This window comes from Oculina patagonica, chromosome 10 (assembly GCF_052425735.1).
Source record: "Oculina patagonica isolate OP01 chromosome 10, crgOcupat, whole genome shotgun sequence".
Classification (NCBI taxonomy): Eukaryota; Metazoa; Cnidaria; class Anthozoa; order Scleractinia; family Oculinidae; genus Oculina; species Oculina patagonica.
In genome coordinates, this window is record NC_135767.1 from 7,046,860 (window position 1) to 7,066,107 (window position 19,248).

The following is a 19,248-nucleotide window of genomic DNA, read 5'->3' on the forward strand; positions in this document are numbered from 1 at the left end:
TCGTGGAACATTACAACTTCTGATGTTTTGTGATTTTGTTTTGGACGTGGAAAAGGCATAACAAGGTAAGTTTTAAAGAATGTGAGATATTTTAAAGTTATTTGAGGCAATTGAGTCTGATTTCGCAATTAACTTTGATCGTAGACTCAGTCTATTAAAATTGTCGACCCAATACAATACCTTACAACATAATTTCCTTTATTTAGGTGGAAAATATCTTAAATGTAATACGGAATTTATAATTATGTGGAACAGGTTCAGCTAGATGTTTACGCCAGTAACTTTACTTGTATCTTGATCAGAACTAACTTCTAATTTTAAAAGAGCGAACTGTCGCTTTTAGCGATCAAACTGAAATCTCATTTATAATGACATGGTCTTAAGCGGCCTTCACACGACAAACTAAAGTTGGCAAACTCAAGTTGGTGTGTGTGAACGACACAACAACAGTTGGCAAACAAGTTGGCAAACTGTTGGTGAGAATAAAGACAAGTTCTATTTTGTCGCCAACAGTTGGCCAACTTGTTTGCCAATGTTGCGTCGTTCACGCACACCAACTCGAGTTTGCCAACACGAGTTGGCCAATAGTTTGTCGTGTGAAGGCCGCTTTACTTTGGCAGCTAAAAATATAATGAAAACCTCTATTCTTTTTCGTGGCTGTCACCCTTTAAACAGGGTCAATTCATTGAGGAATTCAATCGAAGCTAATGTATATTTTTTCCTAGCTTCTACCAGGGACCAAAAGCTTCACGTAGTTTAAAAAAAATCGGCCTCCGTGAAATTAACTCGCAAGTGTAGTAACAAAATCACAAGAAAAATATTTGCTCGTCAATGTCTCGGAAATCCGGGTAAAAGTAAGTATGACCCAAAAAAATATTGGAATATTGACCAACTTTCACACAGACCAGTAAGTCAGAGAACTAAAATTACGAAACAAAAATAGTTTGATATGTTATGTACAATCACGACATCAGATCACGGAAAAAATGAACGGCGTAACGTTTCACTTTTCGCACATTTTGTATCCATCAAGTAATATGGTTTACGTTGTTCACGTACTTCGTACTTCTCGTAAGGTTTCTGGTCTAAATCAGACAAAAATAATAAGTTAATATCACTTGTTTGTTTCGACCTGAACGAACTTTGACTAAATTGGCTTTTGATACCAATGCACGTCTAGAACTCCGTTTTTTAAGACAAAGACATTGAAGGCAAAATTTGATGCTAGCGTGTATTTAGTGGTTGAATTTTCTCAAATTAAGTTATAGCGCTGAAACAGTTGTCAATGTTTTTGCTGTTTGTAAGAGGTTATTCGTATTTTGCACTCCAATCTTCACGACTTGAGGTATAGTAGGAACGGAAGTATACAAGGAACGAAAGTAGAGGTATAGTAGTTAGATGTGCAAAAATGACTGCAAAAATAAGTAATAAAAATAACTTTTAGAAAATAACAAAGAAATGAATAGAATTTATAAAGAAAAAAGCCGGGTACATTCTTAAATAATGAACGTGATCTAATTAAAATATGGGATAGGAATTTGCAATCTAAACTCTTGGGGGCCAGAGACCGTGGATTTCAACAGGAAACTTTAGTTATTACTTTTTCAATTTGGTAATTTTTTCATAGTACAAATCATGGTAGAACATCAGCCGTTTTCTTTAGTTTGAAATGTTGGAATGCAGCCTGAAAAATACGTTTAATTTTCATACCCAAGACTCGATAGGTGAGTATATTTTCAAAGGGCTACGTCAAAAACAAAACACCCTTAATTTTTTATGATTTTCTTCTTTTAACTTTGACGTTTGTAAACTATACTTAGCTCTAATCATTCTTGTTTTGTCTTGTTTGGTATCTTTTTGAGCGCAATAAGGAAAACTGCACATTGACATTTGATTGAAGAATTCACGAGTTTTTTGGTCAGTCTGTTTTGACATTTCGTTCAATTTTGAAATTTAAAATTGGCTAAAGGAGAACGAATTTCTTTCCTTGCCCAGCTTAAAAGTTCTACGTCACGGACAACTCATCTTGAAAAAAACTGGCAAGTGTTTTTAAGCTTTTCGTTCTAAACCGTCCAAATCTTCGTCTGTCGAAACCATCCTTTATTTTTGCGTTTTTACTACTCCTTTGTTATTTTCTTACATTACACAACTATTATTTTGAGGTTTTCTTAAATTTCGATGTAATCAGAAAAATGACTTAAATTTAAAATCATCAATTGTGGAAAAAAATAAAAAATACTTTCATTTCGGCTTGATAAGTGACATCACATAACAGTGGGATCCCGATTTTCGATCCTCGAAAAGAAACGAAAATCGGTTCGAGAAATGGAGGAGTTCGAAAAATCGGAGGTGAAAATGCAGGGTTTGACCGAGGGTAGGTTAACCACTTTTGGTTCGAGTTATGGCGAGTTTTCGAAAAATCGAGGTTCGAGAAATCGTGATTTCACTGTATTGGTGCAAATTTTGCAAATGTTCTACTACCGTACTACAGCCGTGTGGTCCTACTGACGTTTGCATGACGTGAGATCTCCATGGTCAGGAAAAAGACGTCGAGTCCTCACAGCTACCTTTTTGTTAAGCAAATAGGAGTCTTTGGTGAAATACTAGGGAAAGATGCATCCCAAATAGGTTTCATTGGCAGGCCTGTAGCCAGGCAGTTGTCAAGCGCCGAAGTTGGGGGGGGGGTCAAATTTCAAAGTCTAGAGGCCCAGCAATGTCATTTTTAGGTGATATCAGAAAAAGAAACACTCCTTTCATTCTTACAGGAACATGAAACAAAATAAATTATTTCAAGATTTGACCGAGGCAAGTTTCTCTGTTTGCCTGTCATTAGTAATAATGGGCCCTGTCATTAGTAACAATAGTGAACAACCGTCGCACTAGATTGAATCGACTGATTGGAAATAGTGGTCTTTCGTGATTGAGGCCGAATGGACGTACGTATGTGCCTTTTGAGAACTTGTTTTGCATAGTGCGACATTTTCACAAAAACTCCACGAGTTAAAACAACAACGTCAACGACGCCTTTCCCGCCAAGATGACGTGCATTCATAACAGCATTATAGAGTGTCTCAATGGGGTGGGTTGTTTTTTTTTTTTTTATTTCCCCCCCCCCCCTTACTCTTATGAAATACCAAACTCGTATCATTAAAACTTTTTAGCAGGCATATTGGCTTAGCAGTCTGATCGGAAGAAACTACTGATATTTCCCTCCCGGTCATCATGTTCGTACACAGAACATATACTATAACCTTGAGTCAAATATTTCAGGATTAGACCTTCCAAATAAGTGCGTAAAATAACCCTTTTGGCAGGTGGATTTTTTTTTACAATTCCAAATTGCTAAAGTTGTTTTTTTTCCTTAAACTGTGTTTATGGCACGAGGTTTCCTAGAAGGTTACTTTCGTAACTATTTGTTTGTCATATTGGGTTGAGGGACCTGAACGGGTAAAATGGGAACTGGGATTTGCTTATTTTTTCACTGGGAAAATGGGATTTGGGTCAGTGGGACTGGCATTCTGTGAATCACAAACAAAAGAAGAGGAATAGGACTGGGATTTGTACAAACGAATAGGCTGGGAGATGGGATTCGAGAAAAATTTGAGTCGGGAAATGTCATTTATTCCACAGCCAGACCCCCCCCCCCCCCAACAACCCCACCCCTTAAGAACCCTCCAGGTTAACTGATTTGTGTTCTTCAGGGTAATGGGGACATTCGAGTTTAAAAAGGGTGTTAAAATTCAATACGTAGTGTGCAGGTCACATGTCATAAACGGGAGTCAAAATATTGCAGATCTAAAACCTCGAAATTGAAACATTCTTATTTTATGGCAACCAAGCAGGATTTCTTTCGACCTCTTTATTGCAAAAAAGTGTATTTGACTTCTCATTTCCTTTTTCCTTTTTTTCCCCACGCAGTTGTCTTTTGACGGTATCTCTTCATCGCTGAATGGCAACCGTTCCGATTAGAGTCAATGTTTTTCTGCTGCTAATCTTCAATGGATGGAGGTTTACTGCTGCAGCTGAATGGAGCTGCTCTGATAAAGTAGAAGAATCTTCTGGTAAGTGCTGCTGATTCCCATTCATTTTAACCGTAAAAGTAATAAGCCCACCCCCACCCCCACCCCCACCCCCCCCTAAAAAGCTAGTGAACATACAACCAGTGGGGAACCTCAAAATCTTTGGGTTTTTTGGTAAATCTTCGTTATGGAATCCAATAATGGCATTCGTCATCAGTTGGTACTTGTAGCTTATTGTGAACGAAGTAGCCTTTTGGAACAACTGTTTGACATTTATACCTTTTGTTTCTATAACTTGCAAACTTTAATTCGGGCATTATTCTCCGTTGTTTTGGACAGAAATGGGCCTGGGAGCCTATGGTAGCGAGGCGATCATGAGTTTAAAATGAATGCCTATTTTTTTGAGGTGATTAACAATTATTAAGATGGATAGAAACCTTCTCAAATCCATAGGAATGCAATATCGCATTTGCTGTGCTGATATTTTGACAAAATCTCAAAGTAACTTCTTTCTTCTGTTTTGTTTTGTTTTGTTTTGTTTTTGTTTGAGGTGGGTGTGTTGTTTTTGTTTTTTTTTGTTTTATTATTTCAGTGTCCTACGACCAGGACTATTACTGTTACTACGCGGACGAAAATGGGGTACCACCTATACCATCCATTGAAAACCAGGACCCTCTCTTGACGGATTCGTTTGCTTCTCGAAGTGACAAAGTGCAGTCCTGTGCCAAGGCATCATTGGGTCGAGGTTTTAGATACTTCGCGTTATTCAATAACGGAGAATGCCGGTCCTCGTGGGATGCCACGACAACTTACGATGATTTTGGTTACTTTAGAGACACAAAACAGTATTGTTACTATTACTGTTACTGGGGCTGCTACAGTCGTTGCTATAGTTACCTGGTATACTGTGGTGATGGATACGGTGACAGCACTAAGATGAATCTCTACAAACTTAGTGGTAGGTCGCAACGACAACTGTGACAAATCATGAAACATCTGATTTGTTGTTTAACTGTCAGTAGACTAATTAACTGGCTGGCTGACTGAATGACTGACTGACTGACTGACTGACTGACTGACTGACGGATTGGTTAACTCACTGACTGATCGACTACCTGATAGACGGTACCTACTAACCAATTGACCGACTGACAGAATGACTGACTGACGAATAGACAGACTGACTGACTAATCGACTGCCTGATAGACCTACTGACCAATTGACCAATTGACTGAATGACTGATTAACGAATAGACGGACTGACTGACTAAAGGACGAATTGACTGACCGACCAACTGACTGATTGATCAATTGACTGATTGATTGATTGATTGATTGATTGATTTGATTGGTTGGTTGCTTGGTTGATTGAATGATTGATTGATTGATTGTTTGATTGATTGATTGATTGATTGATTGATTGACGGATTGACCGCCCGCCCGCCTGGGGCGACGAGACGCCAAGATCTCTTTTTAAATGTATTTTTTCTTGTAACAGCATTGGACGTCATATTATGGATCCGTGTAAAACGCCAATCCTTTCCGCAGTACAAAGACTTCTTTAATAAGAGTTCATCGGTGTCCACAAATGTCAACTGGATCATCCAGTCTTGGGTATTCTGTCATTTATTTGTTCGTTTTAATTTTATTTCTGTTTCTCGATTCGTTTAACACATCCTTGTCAGTCAACAAAACTGTCAAAACTGACGACGACATTTACTCTTCCTTCATTTTCTCAGAAGATATTTACATCTGAGAAGAAAGAAATACTTCTTTTGAAAGGTTATGAAACAGGCTTTCAGGAAAATACTTTTGTTTGAAACGTCCCATAATATTTTGTACATATTAATTTAATTAGTATAAATTAGCATAAAATGACCAAAACTACTGGACAAAAATCAACAAGCTTCGTTCCTCTGTTTGCCAGTATTCCTTTATGTATTCATTAGGGAAAACAGTAAGTTGCAACTTTTGAGGCGAGCAAAGTGCAAAAAGATTTACATAAAATTCCTCATATCCTTCCTAGCTCCTAGCTTGTGTCTGGGGTAACACATGTCTTAAAGTAACCTTTGCAAATGTTTGGTTATTAATTTCTTTACAAATTCTTCTATTTCAGGTTAAAGAACAGATTGAGGGTAGCAAGATCTGTGGTATCAACAATGGAACTCTTCTGTTTTGGCGGTAAACATTTTGTTTTTCGTTTTGTTACTGCTGATGTGGTTGTTGTTGTTGCTAAAGCTTCTGCTTCTGCTTCTTCTTCTGCTGCTGCTGCTGTTACTACTTCTGCATGCTGATATCGTTGTTGTGATTGTTTTTGCAATATACATTCTTTTCTTCTATAAGAATATTGTTTTTCCGGCCCAGGGTGAATATTCTTATTCTGCCGATTTTTGGCTGAAAATTTTCTTGTGAATATTCTTAGATTATAGCGTATTATATTTCCGTTTTAGAATGGTTATGGTATCAATTACAGTTTATTACTTTGTATTAGCATCAAACATACGGCTAGCGCTGCTTTTGATGTTTTTTGGCTAGTTTTGCCATTTACAGAAAAGGTACATTTTATACTGTTTAGTTCAAAACATATATTTGTGTTGTATTTACAAATTTTCAAATTCTATTCTTTTCATAATCTCAGCCTCTAGTTTATTCTTAAGATATTCTTAAAATGTTGCAAATTTCAGCCTCGATGTTCTTATAAAATATATACTTATCGAATAAAAAAGAGTGTATTTGTTTAACTTTTATTTACCTGTTTATTATGTTTATAAAAAAAACGTGCAATCGATTTACAAAGGCGAATACGATGCCTAGTTATTGTTTGTATCCTGTAGCCTAGAAACTGGTCTTGACCAGAGTGTCCCAAAAATTTAAAAGCTCCAGGCTGCGACCGAAAACAGACGGAGCTTTCGTAAGGTTTGTTTTCACGGTGGTTATGTAAGACCTCAAAAGTGCCGGGGTAGTTATAACTTTTAGAGCTTTTATGCAATTAATCTTAAATTTTGCACCAATATACAATCTTATGTTTTACGTTTTTCAGATTTTGGCATTTTTGGCGGGAAAATGACGTCACTAAATTGGCGGCAAAATTTCTGTTTATTATCATGGGATATCTAATAAAGTTTCCTTAAAGGACTTTCCACAAGGATCTACAAAGTGAAAATTTTTTGTAATATGTCTATCAATTCTAAAGATTTAAGGTTTGGAAATTTGAATTTCCCGCCATTTTGTTACTAAAAATAGCCCAAATGTTCGCTTATGCGCATGGCCACAGTACATTATACCATAACCGAGAGAATTCTCGCGCGCTGATTGGTCAAAAATTATGGTCGATGAGAGTTTATATAATAACCTGAATTCTACGCGCCTTTTGATTGGTTCTTACTTATGATCTATTAGAGTACAGACACATAGATGACGTCACGCGGTGGTGTGACTCGCGCGCGTGATCAGAGTTCATAGTCCAAATCAGAGTTGTCGGCAAAGTTTTTCAAACTTGCGCACGCACACGCGCGAGCTAAAAGATGTGTAAGTTTGTCTCCATGAATGAAAGCGAATTTCATCGTGTTTTCATCAAGTACGCATTTGTTTTCGGAATTCAGGATTGGAGTTCTACTCAGGTGATTTGTCGAAAGAAAATTGACCAGGCATTTGAATTTTTGGTCTAACTGAGAAGAACGGTGCTAGCGAACCGGCAGCGGACTGTCGATGTTCAGTGAACGAGCGCTTAAAACATCTTCAGAAAGAAAAATAATCTTGCTCGCTCCAAGCGATAGGCACACACTCAACGAGAGAGGAAAAGGTAATTAAAATTGTTATTCTTTGAATTCTTGTTCATCTTCTTTTGTATCATTGTCGTTTTTATGTCTCCGACCGGAATCTTTACGTCCCACCGGCAAAGTTTCTTCCCAGTTAGGCATCGCTTTTGATAAATACTTATTCGAGTTTGTTATGGTATAAAACAAATCGACCCCTTTTTTCCATGGTCTACACTATTATAGACCATAGAAATGACGTCATAAAATGTTCAAAACTCAAGTGGAACCACGAGCCTGAGTTTTGAACATTTTTTGACGTCATTTCTATGGTCTATAACAGTGTAGACCATGGAAAAATGTGGTCGATTTGTTAAATATTTTAAATTTAAACATAAAATCTTTAGCAAAATCTTGCTGCGGTGTGAGAAAGTAAATTTCAAGCAAAGAGGAAGAGAAATGATAAATTTAGCACCGTGGCGTCAAAAATATCCATTAACGGTAAAAAAACTGATTTTTTGAGTAATTTCAGCACTAAAAGGGTTAATCTTTTTCCTTGCCACAGAAACAGTTTACCATTTTCTTTTTATAACGGGCCTATTTGACCCTAAGTTTTTTTTCGTTTGTACTTAAACAATGGCGACTAATAACAAGAGTTTCGGATAATTGTTTAACAACTTCGCTTTCGTTACAGTCCCGACACATCCGACTATATCATTGGACATTACTACTTTCCAACAAGTTTCAAGAATATCACCTACATTGCTGATAAGATGATCGGATTAAGCCGAACTGAGCCTGAGGCCCAGGTTATTGCTATACAACAGAACGACGGTAAGAAAGCATGCCCGGGGAGGAGTACTCCCTTATAAGGGCTTAACGGGGACGTGCAGCCCGATAGGGCATGGTTTTCAGGCTTTTTTGTCTTGAACGGGGTATCTTTTATAATTTACATGGACCAATGTCAAACAGGATAGCCTTGTATTCCTGCAGAGGTGTCAATTTACACAAACTTAGCCACAAGCCGAATTTTCATACATTTTTCCGTATTGCTGTCTTACGTTGATTTCGGCATTGATACTTAACTTAATTCACGATTACAACAAAGCCAGTGAGGTACTTGTTTCTGTCTTAGACGGAGTATCAAAAATTTACATTTTGTCTTAAACAGGGTTGGACAATCAGAGGTTTGTGTCTTAAACAGGGTCATGATTTTAGAATCATCATCATCATCATCATCAATTATTATTATTATCATCATCATCATCATCATCATCATTATTATTGCAGGTCAATGTGATGAGAACCCTTATGCTCGTGCGAGTATGTCCATTTCGAATAATTTCGAGAATCCATCCGTTTACGAGAAGCAGGGTAACTACCTCTTTTATGGGTATGCATATTTCTACTGTACAAGTCCAGCAGTCATGAACTACAAGTGGGAGGCCGCTCTACTGAGCCCGGTCAGTATTTATTAACAGTTTTAAGAACACTTCTTTGAGAAAGTGAATCAAACTTGGAAATGAAAAATTGAAATACTCCTTCATTTTTTTGTGTGGAGGTAGGTTACTTTGGTGGATGAACAAAAACGAGCATATTTTGATTGACAGATTTATTGTTGCCATGGTAACCGCACTTGGTCACGCAAGCCTCAGGTTCATGTTTTGAGCTAAAATTTCACTCTGAAAATATAAAAATTTACGAGTCTAGTTCTCTGGTAAAAATAAACCCCATCAAATGAAATCCCAGCACAAAGTGGAGTCATTCTTCTAGTTTATAAAAATTATCGTAAAATTATTTTGCGATTTATGAACAAGGAAAAATTTGTCGCTTTATCATAGTGTCTGTCGGCCATTTTGACAAGTGGGAAAATCAAGCACGACCAATTTCGCAATTTCTCACAAAGTACTCAATTTCTTGAAACCAAATTAGCAGCAGAATTAAAACGGTTATTGTAGATTCTAAATATCATAAAATATTTTTTTATTATTTATGTCCGGTTGCCCTAAACAGAAATCAAGTTTAACTTAACAAGAAATCGTCGCGTAGAACAAGGACGTCGTTACGAAATCTGCTTGTTTCTGACCGATGTTTGCACCACTGTGTTCATGTACTTTTTCTGCCAAAAATGCAGATGACAGTCATGACACTCAGCGTCAGTAAAATAAAAGTTCAACTTCTGTGGTACGATTGTATCTGGCAATTATATCTTCGTTATTATTCTGTCGCTGTAAAACCATCCACCTCTAATACCAGATCGACAGGCAAAAATCCCATAGCCAAAAGAACCACGAGATATCCTTAAAACATTTACATCCGTCGCAACACCATTTGTATTGTGTTACATCCGGTCAGCAGTCGCATCTCCCTTACTTCCGGTGTGTTCGTTTAGTCAACATTTCAGCAATCTAACAATCGAGCTCGCGCTCGATTTTGGCCAAAAGTAGTACTCTTTGTTGTTCTCAGATCATACATTTGCTAAGTACAGTGATTTAAATAGCTTTTTCGGTGAACTGTGCTGAAAAGGTTTGGTAATCGACGGCAGAAATCACAAACATTCATTACGGATGTGTTTTGGCATGGCGGCCAGCTGTTGTTTATCGTGTCATGCGGATAAATGCAACATAATTTGTGGTCTGAAACGCAGTAAAATGGATGCTGATGTGGCAAACTATTAGATTTGGCCTTGTTACTAGTTTCTGTGCTCAATTTAGTCAAGAACATGGAGGGAGCGGAGGCGAAACCCACACGACAAGTCGTCCTGAAGAAATTGCCAAAACGTGCCAGGTAGGCTTTTGTATTAATTTAGATTTCACCAAATTCGGGAGCCCAAAACCGTATTAATCACATTTAAGTAAAAGACCAGGTGAAAGAAAATATTTTCAAGCTGATTTCATCTTTTGTACGCCATTTTAGGCCAAATAGTGCGGCCCTCAAAATGGCCAATCTTGCAACTTTTCGTAATTTGCCTTGTATATATTGAACGCCCATGGCAAAAATATAATTTTCCCCAAAAATATTTTATGATATTTAGAATCTACAATAACCGTTTTAATTCTGCTGCTAATTTGGTTTCAAGAAATTGAGTACTTTGTGAGAAATTGCGAAATTGGTCGTGCTTGATTTTCCCACTTGTCAAAATGGCCGACAGACACTATGATAAAGCGACAAATTTTTCCTTGTTCATAAATCGCAAAATAATTTTACGATAATTTTTATAAACTAGAAGAATGACTCCACTTTGTGCTGGGATTTCATTTGATGGGGTTTATTTTTACCAGAGAACTAGACTCGTAAATTTTTATATTTTCAGAGTGAAATTTTAGCTCAAAACATGAACCTGAGGCTTGCGTGACCAAGTGCGGTTACCATGGCAACAATAAATCTGTCAATCAAAATATGCTCGTTTTTGTTCATCCACCAAAGTAACCTACCTCCACACAAAAAATGAAGGAGTATTTCAATTTTTCATTTCCAAGTTTGATTCACTTTCTCAAAGAAGTGTTCTTAATTACTATGATCAAATTTTCACCCCTTGCTTTTTTTGGCGTTTCATAGGGTATTTAACGAAAGATTCAAAAAGGCGTTTTCCGTTTTCAAATATCTTTTTTAGTTCCGGAGATATTTAAAGGGGCTACGTCCCGAGATTTCGCAGATTTTTGGTCTAAACTGTTCAGAAATAAGTGATAGGCAACTTAACCGATGAAAAACATTATCTTCGAACATCTAAAGGAATATATAACCTTAAATTGCGGATAGAAATCGAGCTACAGCTATAAATATCGATTTTTTTGAAGACGCGCGGAAACAACTTGAAAAGTTAAGCCTTAATTTTTCAAATTGCAATCCATTTCCATCCGAGCCATCCGCAGCCAAAGATGCTCGTAAACAGTTTCAGTGCTCTAAGATAGCAAATTTAAATAAAAATTGACCATTTTTTCTGGGTTTTCTACGTCACAAATATAAATTTTGGCTGTTCAAAAATCTTGTAAAATCCATGACAAAGGCCCTTTTAAGCTTAAAAAATCGTAAAATATGCAATAAGAGGAAATTTGGAAATCGTCCAAAATTCGGCATAAGATTTTTTGGAGGTTAACGTTTGATCCAGGGGTTTTTTAGGTTTTGTTGGAAGCCCTTGGGATTTTTGGGGTCTTGATTTTTGCGCCCATTCGATCATCCCCGTCACTTGAAATTCCCTATTCACAGGATAATTGTTAATTAACGGTCACCTTTAGAAATGTACTTTGCGTAGCATACAAATTGTTTTATTAAATTTTGTTTTGTTCTTAAAGGCCTGGCCAAACGCACGCAACATTTTAATGCAACATATCCCAACATTGTTGGGTCATGTTGTGAGATGTTGTGAAGCAGCTGGCCAAACGCACGCAACATTTTAACGCAACATATTGCAACATTGTTGTGTACGACATGTTTCACGCGTTTGGTCACCCTGTTGCAATATGTTGCGGTATGTAGGATGGCGCAAATCGAAATAGTGCGCATGCTCCAGCGGAACAATGTTGAATGAACGTGGCCAAACGAGTTCAACATCTTGCAACATCCAAAAATGTTGCGAGATGTTGGGAGAAAAATTTGACCATTTTCAAACTTGGTCCAACATCATCCAACATGTTGCAACAGGGTGGCCAAACGATTGCAACATGCTCGGCGCACAATGTTGGGATATGTTGCGTTAAAATGTTGCGTGCGTTTGGGCGGGCCTCAATATATCTCTTTATCTTACAGGATAACACTACAGTTGGCGACTTAACAACAGTAAGCAGTGACAAATCATGGAGCATGTCAGCTCTATCTCTGAATTACGGCCTCTACTTTGTACAGTACACAATAAGTACTCCAGAAAATCCTTACCAAGTGGGTTACGACTACGGATTTATGAAGATCATCCCAGGACCTTTGTACGTGTATATAACGAAGGGATCTACTGCAGTATACATCGAGAAAAGACCCATGGTGGTTGATGGCTCCGAGACGTATGATCCTGACTACTTCGAAGCGAAAGGTAACCTCGTATAAAAACAAAAGTAAAAACAAAACCAGCACCTTTGCTATTAAGATGGTTTCCGTTGAATATTCGAGCAACGACGGCAAAAAAAGTACCAAAACGACCTGATAGCATGGGCACAGTTTTAATACAGTTAAGAAGAACCAATTGAAATTTTAGCTCTCAAGCTGACCCCGCGAGAAAAAAAAAAGAATTTGAATTTCTCTATATTTTAGTTAAAATGGATGTTTCAGGTCAAACAAAACAAAACAACACGCATTTTAAGCTTTTCTTACGAGGTTTGACATTAAATTTCTTTGCTTTGGTAAAGTAAGTCTGCATCGAGCCAAAGCGTCCCGTCTTGCCGGAGCTTATCTCGATTTTTGTAGCATTAAGCGAATAGGAGAATGTCTGCTCTCCCCCCGCCCCCACAGGTATGCTGCTCCATTACAGTGTTACGCCCAGTATTAAATTCGCCGGTACCCATTCGAACACCTGGGTGGAGAGAGCAGCTATGAGAGTAAAGTGTCTTGCCCAAGAACCAGGGCAGGATCGCTCCAGCCAGAGTCCCTTGCACTAACCATTAGGCCACCACGCGCGAGCCTACCACAATTGTGGCGAGTTGCTAGAAACGACATAATTTGAAAACCTCATTATCTCGATAATGAGATAATTCCAACACTTTTTTGTAAAGTGATACAAAATAGCTGTTCTTGCTCCACGATTGAGCTTGGTTTCCGGTGGGGTGGGGTGGAGGGGAAAAGGCCGGAGGGGATCCAAATTCTGACCCTATTTCGAACCAAAAAGCGTCATCTTTCTATCCATTTTGTGACCTAGCCAAATGAAACGGTGAAAGAAAATATGTACGTTAACATATCAAAATAATGCACTTATAATTTAAGACCAATTTGAGACCAAACTGCCATAGCATGGCCTAATGTAAGACCCTTTTAGACTGAAAATAGTTTAAAAACTTACCCTTTGGAAATGGCTGTTCGAATTGGTCGGATCAAAAAAATAAAGGGAATGTTCATATTATATACAGTGTACGTGGTTCGATAACAGTTTACCTCCCTATTGATTTAATTATAATTTTTTCTTTGTATCAGGGAACTATACAGGCATGAATTTTACTTGGGTCTGCTATAAATCTGGTGAATCCGTGGATCTTGACGCGGTCGATTCGATGCAAGTGGTATACTCCGATGGTTCTAGACCGACGCTGCATGGTTCTCCGGTACCGCCACCAGATTTACAGACTGGTGGCTGCTTTAATACCGGGCCTGGTATACTACCATTAAAAAACGCTACCATAACATTCAACAACACCTTGATGGTACGGGGCAATACATATTACATAGCTCTTAGGGTACAAAAGGACCAGCGAGTTGGGACCTATACTCAGAGTTTTACCATCGCCGAGGCTCCACCAGATTATAACGTCAGGTATGAAATATCAGAAACTTGAACATTCAGTAAGTGCTGAAGAAGTACTCTCAAGCCTAATACTTTTCGAGGACATGTAGCAGCAACAAAATGTATACACACAAAAGTTACTGTAGTGGGGACATGCCCCAGGGACAAGTCACAGCGCCATATGCCCCCGTGTGTGCTGATAATTTGGCACGTGCAACACTAATTCCTGCAAAAATTTGTCCCGGCGACATGTTGCACGAAGGTCAACGAGTTGAATTCCGTGCAACATTTTACAGGGAAAAAACAGCTTCCAAGTTCGTGTTGCGCGTGCCAAAAATAATTAACAGACAGAAGGAGGCGTGTCGCTGCAACATGTCCCTGGAACATGTCCCTGCTACATTTTCTAACGTTCGTACACATTGTGATTTTGTTGCTGCTACATGTCCCCGCTCCACGTCCCCTCAGTGTGAACAACACATGATTTTTTCTCTGCTACACGTCACTGCTACGTGTCCTTGCGACATGTTCCCGCGTGTGCGGAGACCTTAAGGGGGCTTTAACACGGATGCAATAAATTGGCTATATATCTTGGGCAGCCTTTTCCCCATAAATTGAAATGACTTATAGCAAACTTCCTGACGAGTATATACTGTATAATTGGGAGGTTGGAAAGGGAGATGGCTGGCAGTAGTGATGTCTTCTCCACTCCTTGTCAGCCCTGAAATCAATGTACCGTAACAGGGTACATGCATAGACCCTTTGCATAAATGGCGTCCGCATTTGAATAACAATACAGATACTTCCTAAGCCTCACATTCCCGTAAAAAATCCTTTGTCTATAAACATCAACATGAGGCTAAGGGTGTACAAAGTATTGTTATGTAAATTTGGGCGCCATTTATGCAAAGGGTCTATAAGCTAAGAAAGTAAGAAACAACAGCAAAAAGCACCATTTTAGATAAAGAGACCAAACTGCACCAGACCTATAATTGGTTACATAATAAGTACCAAAAACTCGTCACAAAATACCGCGATAATGCGCACTAAAATATCTAGCTACTAAGTTATTTTACAATGCCTGATTCCCTCTTTGTTGTATTCATCGTTGCCATGTTTCGTGCATGGTTTGATGAATACAATTACTATGATATCCCTGCAGGCGCACGCCATAGAGGGAATCGTGCATTCTCCTGCGAAATAACGAGGAATATCGCCTGTTATTATTCAACAAATGCGCACGCTGCCCATATATGGTCAAAATGCTAACGTTATCTGTCATCCGTACATAACAGATATCCTGCGATATACGTAGGTTGCGAAGATTCGTCCAAAGTCTTGTAACGCGCTGCATAATTACACCTTTTCAATCTGCAAAATGTGTTTCGTTGACAATTTGTTGAATAATAAAACAATTATCCTGCTCAATCTTGCGGAATATCGTCTGATTTTAGCCAACTCTGCCTACGGCCTCGTCGGCTAAGTATCAGGCGATATTCCGCGCGATTTCGCAGGATAATTGTTAAATACCTTGCCGACGATATTCCGCAAAATTGAGAAGGATAATTGTTTTGCAGGATAATTATAACATATATTTTCCTTTGTTTATAATAGCTGTTTCTCAAACTGTGCGTCGAGTGCAGTCATCAACTTGCGACTTGGCCTTAAAGCGCACTGCATAGACCCTGTAAAGTGTGGAACACCTCTATCGTACAGATGGTTCATGTACTACAAAGACGAAGATAACTTGGCAGGTATGCTTTATATTCTCAAATGTCGCTATGGCTCTTATTTGTCTGTCTGTTATAGAATGGTTTCTTTGATGGATCAATAATCTCGTTCCCAGAGGCTGCGATCCTTTTGGACAGCACCAAAAATCAATAACTTTGGGCTAGACTGAGAGCCCGCCAAAAAGACTGCAAAACCTAATTGGCTGTTGAAAACATGTTCATTTCATCTACTATCTCCGGTGCACGCGCAAAATCAAACCGGAACCAGGAATTCCGGTTTTTGAATCGCCCAGAGCCGTTATTTTTCCCGACAGCTGGTTAAGGGGAGGAAAAATGAGAAAGTTGACTACATAATTCACTCGTGTAATCTGTCTATTACATGTCAATGTCTTAGATGTCACTTTTGTAATTGGGGGCGCTAACTGGAAGGGGGAGCTTTTTAAAAACGACGACACTTCATTAGAAAGGGGAAATATTTTAAATAGGGCGCTATTTGGTAATAAAAGTATTTGATTTGCGGATTGTAGTCATACTGCTAGAAGAAAAAAGTGACCTTTGAGATCAGTAAGTTTCAATCAGTTCTTGAGGCGGGCCTTACTAATTTCTTCCTTTTTCAATTGTTATAGGAGACTGGATAGATGACAATGATTTCTATACGCACTTGCTAACATCTTACAGTGGCGTCACAGAGATTCTCTTGCAAGAAAACTTTCTCCTAGTGGACAGGATATATCGAGTAACATTAGAAGTGATGACTCAGTACGGAGCCGAAGGATATGCTCATTACGACTTTCGTCCCAACACTCCTCCTCAAAGAGGGACTTGTGTGTTGGACAAATATGCTGGGATAGCAGTGTTAGATCTGTTTGAGTTACAGTGTAACGACTGGGATGATTATGATCTACCACTGACGTACCAAGTGACTGTTCCTACACTAAATGACACCTACATTGTTTTGGCTGTAGGACAGAACAGTTCAATTCAATTGCGCCTTCCAGTGGGGGATAAGGATGATGTTTTTCGTCTGCGGTTAGAAGTCTACATTATTGACTCTCTCGTAGCATACACAAGAGTCAACGTATCTTTATATGTAAGTATGGATTTGCAATGATTTTTGTGCAATTTATTAACGGTCTCGTCCACAAGAAGGAGTAGCTTCTAAAACGACATAGTTATCTTACTCTAAGCTAGACCAGCCCAGTTTTACGCCAACGGTTCGTTTTAACTGTTGAGTAATTTATCTTTCTCCAAGATGCGAACGTCTCTTTAGAGATGATTTCGTCAAGAATGTGTGTCCATTTCAGAATTTTTTCTGTCTTTGAGATGTTTCTGTCTAAGACGGGGCTTGTCTTAGACGTTTCTGCCTTGGAGTTGTGTTCTTCGTGGATACACATGCAAACGACTATAGCTTTGCAGGAATTTATTAGACGTCAATTACAGGCAGGCTGACAGAGAACAGGCAGGCTGGCAGCTAGGCAGACAAACAGATGGGTGGAAAGACAGACAAATAAACAAGAAAGCAGACGGACAGAGAGACAGACAGACAGACAGACAGGCAGGCAGGCAGGCAGACAGACAGACAGACAGACAGACAGACAGACAGACAGACAGGCAGGCAGGCAGACAGACACAGACAAACATACAGACACAGACAGAAAGATAGACAGATAGACAGACAGACAGACAGGAAGGAAGGAAGGAAGGAAGGAAGGACGAAAAAAGAAGTACATACCTGCAGATTAACCTACATTATCAATGCTTGCATTGCATAATAACAAAGGAAAGCTACTTTTTTTACAAGACATAAGACAAATTCCATTGGAATCAGCGCTCTGGTTATCGTTGTGTTTGTCCTTAAGTTGAGTGATAATGGTGTTCGTTTCATGAGCTTAGTGACAAGGGTGTTTTCCAGGTATTATCCCCAGAAGCGAGTGCTTTGGAGAGTCAGTTGCCGGATCTGATAGGTGCCCATAGCGAGCTGGAGAACTTGGTAAATCAGGAGGACAACGAGTTAGCCGTACAGATCAGCATTGGTGTGTTGAGTGCTGTGGACAATCTCAAGGAAAACAACGAGACAACCACCAACACTTCACTTGTAAGGCAGCTTTTATTTATTAGTGCATGGGGGGGGGCTAGCAAAATCACTTGGAGTGGCTTCTAAATATTACCCAATCCCCCCCCTCGTTGGTAGGCAACAATGTCACATTTTCTGCCCATAATTTACTGTAAGCCCCCCCCCCCCCCACACACACACACACACACACACACACACACACACACACACACACACACACGTACTTAGCTTTCCAAAATAACGTAACCCCCCTTTCGCAATCTTGCCAACCCCACCCCCCATGCACTTATAAATGAAAGCCCCCTAAGGACACTAAGGCGTATCTTACATAAACGTAGTGAAGACTTTTAACCCTAGCTAGTGACGTGCATCTTAATATTCTAATGGCTACTCTAATAAATAGTTTAGAAAACGGGATGCCGTATTTCTTACTGTATTTATGAAAAAGAGGTATCATTGTTTTATAGGAAAAATATAAAAAATTACCTTTTCTGTCAAAAATGGTATATCAAAGGGTAATGGTTAGGCTTGGACCTCAGGGTTAGCCTCGCAATATAAAACTTTGTTGAGTACCTCTTCGCCGGCTAAGAACATTGCCACTTCTTCCCCCGTCCTAGATGGGAATCTACTTTTGACTTTTTGCTAGAAAATGATTAGCTAATGATTCATCTTGGTTTTTTTCAGCTTCGGGAGGATATTATTAATAGCATCACAAAGTTGAGGATGAATGATACAGAAAGTGTTAACCAAATAGCAAGCGTTTTGGTAGAAGCCACAAAAGAAGAGGCGGCCTTAACTGCAACATCAGGGGTAAGCATTTTTTTAATATATGTTGTTGTTGTTAGAAGTGGTGATGGTGGTATTGGTAGTGGGAGTGGTGGTGGTAGTAATGGCGGTGGTAATAGTGGTGGAAGTGGTAGTCGTCGTCGTGGTAGTGGTAGTGGTAGTGGTAGTAGTGGTAGTGGTGGTTGTGGTTGTGGTGGTGGTGGTGGTGGTGGTGGTGGTGGTGGTGGTCGTGGTCGTGGTCGTGGTCGTGGTCGTGGTCGTGGTCGTGGTCGTGGTCGCAGTCGTAGTCGTAGTCGTAGTCGTAGTCGTAGTCCTAGTCCTAGTCCTAGTCCTAGTCCTAGTCCTAGCGGTAGGGGTAGTGGTAGAAAAAATGTTCGGAAATACTCTACATTTTGTTAATGTGTGAAATCAAGCCACATATGTTTATAAACTCTTTTACGATAAATTATTAAGAAAGCTTAGAAA

General features: G+C 39.0%; 1 protein-coding gene across 1 annotated transcript in view; it reads left to right on the forward strand.

The window, feature by feature from the left end:
• Positions 1-19,248, forward strand: part of LOC144667193 (sperm receptor for egg jelly-like) — a 24,799-nt gene continuing 5,551 nt past the window's right edge. The window contains exons 1-13 of the mRNA XM_078528601.1: positions 1-65; positions 3,919-4,061; positions 4,612-4,977; positions 5,519-5,634; positions 6,137-6,201; positions 8,470-8,609; positions 9,066-9,238; positions 12,522-12,798; positions 13,890-14,226; positions 15,808-15,947; positions 16,550-17,013; positions 17,836-18,018; positions 18,682-18,807. Of these exons, the coding sequence (XP_078384727.1) occupies positions 3,950-4,061; positions 4,612-4,977; positions 5,519-5,634; positions 6,137-6,201; positions 8,470-8,609; positions 9,066-9,238; positions 12,522-12,798; positions 13,890-14,226; positions 15,808-15,947; positions 16,550-17,013; positions 17,836-18,018; positions 18,682-18,807 (2,499 nt within the window). The 5' untranslated portion in view covers positions 1-65; positions 3,919-3,949. The remainder of the gene's footprint in view (positions 66-3,918; positions 4,062-4,611; positions 4,978-5,518; positions 5,635-6,136; positions 6,202-8,469; positions 8,610-9,065; positions 9,239-12,521; positions 12,799-13,889; positions 14,227-15,807; positions 15,948-16,549; positions 17,014-17,835; positions 18,019-18,681; positions 18,808-19,248) is intronic.